This window comes from Volvox carteri (genome assembly GCF_000143455.1).
Source record: "Volvox carteri f. nagariensis unplaced genomic scaffold VOLCAscaffold_121, whole genome shotgun sequence".
NCBI classification, from domain to species: Eukaryota; Viridiplantae; Chlorophyta; class Chlorophyceae; order Chlamydomonadales; family Volvocaceae; genus Volvox; species Volvox carteri.
The window spans coordinates 52,071-59,501 of record NW_003307664.1 but is presented as its reverse complement, the minus strand read 5'-3'; the positions used below and the strand labels follow the sequence as shown (position 1 = coordinate 59,501).

The 7,431-nt window shown below is 55.9% G+C and overlaps 2 protein-coding genes across 2 annotated transcripts in view; both read left to right on the top strand.

Annotated features, from left to right (window-relative positions):
• Window positions 1–2,722, top strand: part of VOLCADRAFT_100489 (uncharacterized protein) — a gene marked incomplete at both ends in the record, with an annotated part of 15,853 nt that extends 13,131 nt beyond the window's left edge. The window contains 2 exons of the mRNA XM_002959059.1: window positions 93–246; window positions 2,010–2,722. Coding sequence (XP_002959105.1) covers window positions 93–246; window positions 2,010–2,722 — 867 coding nt within the window. The remainder of the gene's footprint in view (window positions 1–92; window positions 247–2,009) is intronic.
• Window positions 2,723–4,243: 1,521 nt separating this feature from the next.
• VOLCADRAFT_100488 (uncharacterized protein) overlaps window positions 4,244–7,431 on the top strand; it is a gene marked incomplete at both ends in the record, with an annotated part of 4,455 nt that continues 1,267 nt past the window's right edge. Inside the window, 10 exons of the mRNA XM_002959058.1 lie at window positions 4,244–4,270; window positions 4,478–4,601; window positions 4,635–4,774; window positions 4,909–4,971; window positions 5,170–5,381; window positions 5,454–5,485; window positions 6,045–6,067; window positions 6,296–6,337; window positions 6,785–6,923; window positions 7,080–7,302. Of these exons, the coding sequence (XP_002959104.1) occupies window positions 4,244–4,270; window positions 4,478–4,601; window positions 4,635–4,774; window positions 4,909–4,971; window positions 5,170–5,381; window positions 5,454–5,485; window positions 6,045–6,067; window positions 6,296–6,337; window positions 6,785–6,923; window positions 7,080–7,302 (1,025 nt within the window). The remainder of the gene's footprint in view (window positions 4,271–4,477; window positions 4,602–4,634; window positions 4,775–4,908; window positions 4,972–5,169; window positions 5,382–5,453; window positions 5,486–6,044; window positions 6,068–6,295; window positions 6,338–6,784; window positions 6,924–7,079; window positions 7,303–7,431) is intronic.

The following is a 7,431-nucleotide window of genomic DNA, read 5'->3' as shown; positions in this document are numbered from 1 at the left end:
GCCCTCCCGCCCTCCCGCCCTCCCGCCCTCCCGCCCTCCCGCCCTCCCGCCCTCCCGCCCTCCCGCCCTCCCGCCTCCCGCCCTAACTTAAGGTGTTGATGGATAAGACGGCGGCTTTGGAGGTGCTGCGGGAGTGGCGGCAGGCAGCTGCTGACGCGGCAGCCGCTGTGACGGCTGCAGCCGCAAGTACTTTGGCCGCCACCGCACCAGCACTCGCCGCCGTAAACTCCGTACCAACACTAGCAGGTAAGTGCTTGGGTGAGTTACGTCGTATCTGCATGTGCTGATGTAGCATATGTGCTGTGTATGCATGTCAGGCCAGCATCGTCTGTAAACAATATTGGCATGTATGGTCTAGAATAGACCGTGCCCTAATATAATAGATGCGGAGGGTCCCTGCCTATCATCCCAGGTAACGGGTTATAGACAATTTACGAAAATAATATGTTACAGACGATCAGCCGGCGTATTAAAAAAGAGACCGAATGGGGTGGAAACTTAGCCGTGTAGTTACGCAATTAATGGATTTGACTGTTCCAGAATATCTAAAAAAGCCGGTTAAACACACGCTGTACGGCTTCCTCCTCTCTTCACTCTTGCGTCGACTCCCCCAAAAATTGCATATCCACAGAAGCAGCGTGCGCGAGCGTCTCAGGGGAGACCGCCACAACTCCCCGAATGGTGTCCCCTGCATCCCCGGCTCGTATGGTGACTTCTGAAGCAACCCGGGCTCTGCCAGCCAGCGAGGTTCCGCCGCCTACACTGCAACCTGATGCTCGGGTTGCTCCGGAGCCAGAACCCGAGGGTATGCAAGCAGGCATTCGATTAAGCTTTGTAATGCCGTACATAAGACTGCCGTACATGAGGGGATTCCTAAGTATATTCGTTGCCGAAGATGGGAAGAGTTGAAAATGAAATTAATGGATAGAGCTTGAGAAAATGGCTTAAAATGGTAAAAACAATGGTTTAATAAATGGTGAAAGTGCTGGCTTCTTTTTCCACTCACATACCATTCTCCACTCATATCATTATCCTTTTTTTGTTAACTCTCACCACGCTTTCTTGCAATCGGGTTTAACAAGCCGAACCATCCGTGCAACCATCCGTGCCTAAGCTGTTGGCCTTTCCCCTACATAATAATCGGCAGTGACGTGTCCATAGACACCATAATCTCGTACGGGCACGTCTCGTACGGGCACGTCTCGTACGGGCACACAGAGGGGGTTCCCTATACCTCTCCCGCACAGCCATATATACACCATGCATTATGAGAAGCGGCTCTTATGCACCTGCGCTGATTAATCCCAACTTATGGGTCTCAATTTCTGCAGCGACGACTCCTAATGGAGCAGCTGTTGCTACTGCGGCTGCAGGTGCAGCCATTGGCGGTAGCGTCAGTGGCCCGCTGCCGATGTCTGCATTGCCAACGGACACATCGACAGCATTTGAGCCGGAGACTGGTGATACAGTCGCCAGCACAACCGGGCCACAACAGCGGCTACTGCAGCAGCAGCAGCCACAACCGCTACAACCGCCGCAACCACAGTCGCATCAGCAATTGCAGTCGCCATCGTCTGTAGACGTGGCCACTTCGTCGTCTACACACCGCAGCCTCAGCCCTTTGCAGCCCTTTGGTTCCACAGCAATCGCAATCCATTCCTCTGCAACCCCCCCACGTGCTACCGCAGCTGCCGCCCCTGCGACCGCACCATCACCGCTACCGCTACCAGCAGTGCAGCCAGGCGAAGCACTACCACTCTCACCAGCCGTAACCCTGCTGCCACCAAGACCGCCGATACGCCCGATATCCGCATCCCTGAATGCACCGCAGACAGAGGTGTCTACTGCTGCTACTGCTGCTGCTGCTGCTGCTGCTGCTGCAGCTGCAGCTACCACCGCTGCTAATAGCATCACCCATGCTGCCATCTCATCCGGATATCTAGCGGGAATCACTCAGCAGCCTCCCACTCCGGCGGCACCCGTGCTGTCACCGCCATCACCCGCTCCAGGTGGCCGAACGGCGTCGGGGTCGTCTCTGCCTGTGGCCCGGGTAGCCCAGCAGACGGCGATGGAGCCAGGGCCTGTTCTTGGGCCTTCTTTGGGGCCTGTTCTTGGGCCTTCTTTGGGGCCTGTTCTTGGGCCTGCTGGGCCTTTGTCACCACTCCGCACGACTTTGGGCACAACGACTAGGCCCACAGCCGCCGCTGCCACCAGCAGTATCGGCTGCGGTAACAGCGATGGTGAATGCGGTGGCTTGGCATATGAGCGCTACCTGTCAGCGCTGGCGGCAGGTGCATTGGCGACGACGGCACGTGCCATGGTGTCACTGTCCGTGGTACAAGTTGTGGATTTGGGTATTTTTCAGCTGAAAGGGCTTCCAGAGGGCCAGGCCGTGGTTTCGGTGCAACTCAAGGCAACGAGCAGCTCGCCAGCTGCTACAGCAGCCGCGCCGACATCTGCTTCTGCCATTGCTGCTGGCGGAGGTGGAACGGCAGGAAGGGGGGTGGTGGAGGGAGAGGCGGCGGCAGGTGACGGGGCAGGAGCAGGAGAAGGATTCACGGGAGGTGAAAGGACGACAGAGACGTGTGGTAACAGGGGTGGTGGTGCTGCTGCGGGCTTGGGCAAGAAAGCGGTGTTGCTTGCTGCCGGCCAAGGGCTGTTGGATGAGGTTCTGGTGGCGCTTCCCGCATTCCTGCCCCTGGGCAGCTGTGCAGTGGTTTAAGGGGCGCTATCCTGGAGAGCGGTGTTCGGCACGACAAAGGAGGGGATGGCACACGAAGGGGGGGAAGGGGCAAGAATTGATTTTTTTGGTTGTCGTCAATAATGACCCACATGAGCATTGAGAGAACAGCTTTCTCTAGTTATATGCTGACTTTGCTGCTACATACTACACGGTGTTGTGTAGTTTTGTCGAACTTAGGGTTTCTGGTGGTTCTTTTATTTTTACCCGATTAAGAAGTCCAGGCCAGCGAATGGCTCCCTCTCTGCTTGTGTGGCATGCTTACACGCATGCTTGTGAAACATGCTCAAATTCTCACATGTTTCGTTTCTGGTTGTGTGTGTGTGTGTGTGCGTGTGTATGTGTGTGTGTGCGTATGTATGCGTGTGTGTGTGTGCGTGTGTATGCGTGAGAGAGGGAGAGAAAGAGGGAAAGAGAGAAAGTGAGAGTTAAGGTGTTGCATTCCTTTCCAAAGGTGTGAGAGGTTGTGTACGTTCCGCAGTGCCTGTTTATGAGTCGCTTCCCGTCCTTGGTTTACCCAGTTTTTATTCTTTGGTGGCTTATTAGTGATATCACCCTGTAAGGGTTCTTTCCATGTCGTAAAGCGAAATGCTTTCAGAGAACATGCCGTCGGTGCGCTGTTGTTGTTCTAGTTGTTGTTATTGTTTTAGTTGTTTTAGTTGTTCTTGTGGTTGGTGGTGGGGTGTTACACTGTGGGCGGCTCGTCGCGAGAAAGGGCGAGCACCGAGGCCCCTGACCGGGGGCCGAAACACAGAGCAGGGGCGGGCGCGCGGCTCTACGTCCGTCTGTTCCTCCGTGCACACCTCACTCCCTCACTCACGCCAGCCGGGGCGCTCTCCCAGCCCCTGGCTATGCAACACCGCGGCGCAGAAGACTGCGAACCGAACTAAGCGAGAGCCGCGCGAGAGGCGTCACACCACCTCCGGGAACCCTAAATAGGCTATCTGCCCCCACTTCGCCTGGCCAGCCTGTTGTTGTTCTTGTTGTTGATGATATACTTTTGTTACATTTCAAACCAAATGTTGCGATGCAAACCTGTGTGCCCACCGTTGTCGTTTAACTACAACGTAGTTAATCTATGTAGATGCATGCACGCATGCACCGTGCAACGCATGCATGCACCGTCGTGAACGCACGTGCCGTATAAAACGGGTAGGAAACATGATATACATAAGCATTCTACCATACTCCAGGATGGCGGTTGTTGCATAAATTTTTATGGGGGATACCTGGCATGCACGCATGTATGTCTGTATGCATGTAGCTGGCTGGGTCGGCTGGGTGATGAGTAAGTAATAAGCTGATGGCGAATGAGTGAGCGAATGAGTGAGCGAGCGAGTGAGTGAGCGAGTGACTGAATGAGTGGGTGCGTCAGTAGAGGCTATAGACCTGGTGCCGCTGAAATCTGAACTTGTTGTGTAGTTAGCCGGCCGCTGAAAAGGCCTCTGCAGGTGCTGATGAAGCGCCTTAGCGCGTATTTGTAGACGATGTATGTGCCATACTATGAACAACTACTACACCTTGCTTGAGGTGGGGCCATATGCGTCCTAGGCTATTGCATGGTGCTGCTTAATTAGGCAGCTGCTTTACCAGGTCTGCCTATCTACCTGTCTAGCTATGTCGGAAGCGCTCTCTCTCCACGTGAAGCCGCTGCTCCAAGGAGACAAGTTTTGACAGGCACGCCGCTTATTTGACAGGCACGCCGCTTATTTGACAGGCACGCCGCTTGTTTGACAGGCACGCCGCTTATTTGACAGGCACGCCGCACCTGCACAATCCTCAAACCTATTAGTGCGGTCTGAAGTGGACTTCTCATTAAATTTATTTTTTTCTTTCATTAAGCACTGTAGCCTAGCCACAGGTACGCATGTCGTGCCACTGACCCACGTCTCAGCTTTGTTGGGCACGTACCTCCTACTACCGATTACCACCAAGGTCGTCGAAGCGAGTCTTATAACGGTTACTTGGGCCACCAACTATGTGCTAGCTGTGCCAGTAGCTGTGCCAGTAGCAATCCATGGCACGAGCACACAAGTCGGTGGCTATTGCAGAAAATCGCCTATCATGAACTAGCAACCCTAGTACCACCCAGCGCTAGAGTTTTTATTATCACTCCTCCATACTACTACTACTCGTACCTGCTGGTAAAACCATGCCTATGCTCCCAGCTAAACACATCTATGACATTAGGTCGCTGCTACAACCCGCAGCAGCAGCAGCGGCAGCAGCAGGTACCTTTACCCTCTCCTCTCAAAGGGGGAGAGGGTAAAGGAAGTTCACCTAGTCCCGGCCCTGTCAGGCGAAACCCAAGACGTGCATCCGCTCGCACGGCAATCGAGTAGTGAGTACGAAAATAACCTAATGCAGTCGTCACGAACAGAAGACGGAAGCCTCCTGACTTGCGCCGTTCGCCGTCTACCATCCAGCAGTCTCACATTTCCAGTTTCACCACCGTGGTCCTTGCTGTGTTTCCTCTAGTTCGGCTTGTTCCTCAGGTAAACCGAACTCGCAGCTACATCCGTCATTTCCTATTCGGCCTCTGTTTCTCCACAGAAGCGGCGCTCCACTTCGCTGCTGTAGCGTCGTCTCTCGTCCGTGTCAAGGCTTTCCCCCGCTTGACAAGGCTTCCTCGGCCTGCCCGGTGTGCGCCCCCCATCCCCCTGCGCACCGTTTCCCCCTGCCCTCTCTTACGCCTGCATCTGCCTGACAGCAGGCCCAAAACACCTTGCCTCTCTCCGGTGCCGGGTGCGCGCCGCCCTCTTACACCCCTCCCCTGCTTTCCCTCCTCCCTCTCTTCCCTGGAGTCCCGGCTGCACCCGTGAATCCGCTGGGACCGACCCAACCTCAGAAATGATGAGATCACGGGATGTCATGTCACTGTTGCCTTGATCCTCTGGAGGGCCATGATAAGGCTGCCCTCTCCCACTTCGCCCCCCCCAAAGAATGAGCGCCCCATATCTGCCCCACCATCAACCTGTACGCCACATCTTTGCATTCCCTTAGGGTCTGGGGCTCGCTGTAATATATACAGGGGGTATAAATATATATATATATATAGCTATACACCACATCTGAGCCATTCGTTTGCTGTTTGGGAACCAAAGCTAGTTGGTTCGTGCAGTGGGTGGGTAACGCAACCGAGGTGCAAACACACACACACACACAGACACTCAAAGACACAGACATACATACACAACAGGCAGACACATAGACAGACAGACACACAGACAGATAGACAGACAGACACACAGACAGACACTAATGGCATTAACGGCTGCCGGAACCACCTAACACGACGTTACAGGGAGCCTGTATCACCCCTTCCAGGTGCGCGGGGAGTTCATGTCATGTCTCATAGTGCCTGCCGCCCACGTTAACACACAACGAGCCTCCTGGCGGCGGCGGCGGCGGCGGCAGGCGCCCCTAACTACGATACGGCAGCCAGAAGGGGCCAACGGTCCGCGAGCGGGTGTGGTTGGGCAGATGGCTCTTGGTGGGATTGTTATGGCCCCACGGCTGCCGTACCCCGCTCCGTACACGCCGCCACGCCGCCAGCCGTTACAAGCACGTCCACGTGCTGATCATGCTCGTCCACAGGTACGGCAGGGATCAGCTGTGCCGCGTACGACAAGGCCACTGAAGGAGATGTCGAAGGGTGGATGGTGGTGTTACACGGCCGCCCATTGAACGTCCCCACACGCACTTGGGTACATGCACACGGCGCTTCACAGTTGATGCATGCCAGCGTGGTTGCAATATCAAACGAACGGTATTATATTATTATGTATTACAGCAAAGACTGCGTCCAGTCCAGCGAATGGCTTTGCGGTACGACAGAGACGCGCTGCATTGCGGCTGTGTACGGTACAGCCATCGTACACACCACTCTGCATACACGGAGGTACATGTACGGCAAGCCGCACCTGCACCCCCGGCAAATGGCAAAGCACTGGCAAAGTCCACGACGTACTGCTATACATGGCTTCTGGTTAAGCACCATCGTACACTATACGACATGGCCCCATGCCCCTTCGCCCCGCGCAGCGTCCACCCGCGCCTCCCTTCACCCCCCAAGCCCGTTCCCGCCAACCCAAGCTCACCAAACAGCGGCGGGTCCCTGCAGGCCTCGATCGCTTGACGCTGCAGCTGAGATATCATTTTGTCGTAGTACCTTCGACCGAGGGTGTGCGAGACCGATGTCAGAGGGTGGGACAGGTAACTAACCAATTTAACGGTAAATACGGCAGAAGAGCTAAGAGAGGGGTAGGTTGGGAAGCGGACTTGAAAACATTATGAATCCCACCACCACCACAGCGGCACTCGGCTCCCTCCCACCCAGGGGGAACGCAGCAGGTCCAGGTCATGGCCCCCGGGGCCCCCGGCAGCGGTGTCGGAGCCAGCGCCGATGGGGGGTCGTACGGGTGGGTCATCGTGTCAGATAGACCGGCAGTGACGATCGGGCACCGACACCGGGCGCTGCCGGGTGCGGCGGTAGCGGCGGCGGTGGTGGCGGCGATGAATGGCCCCAAAAGAACCCTAAGCCCCTTCTTCTATCCTGGGAGGTGCCTGAGTCCTCCACCTGATGGTTCCGGAGCCGGAGCCCCGCCTGATGAGGCCCCTCGGCCGTGTTTCCCCCTCTAATCCCCCTTCCCCCTCCTCTATCCCCCCCTCCTCTACCCCCCCTCCTCTAC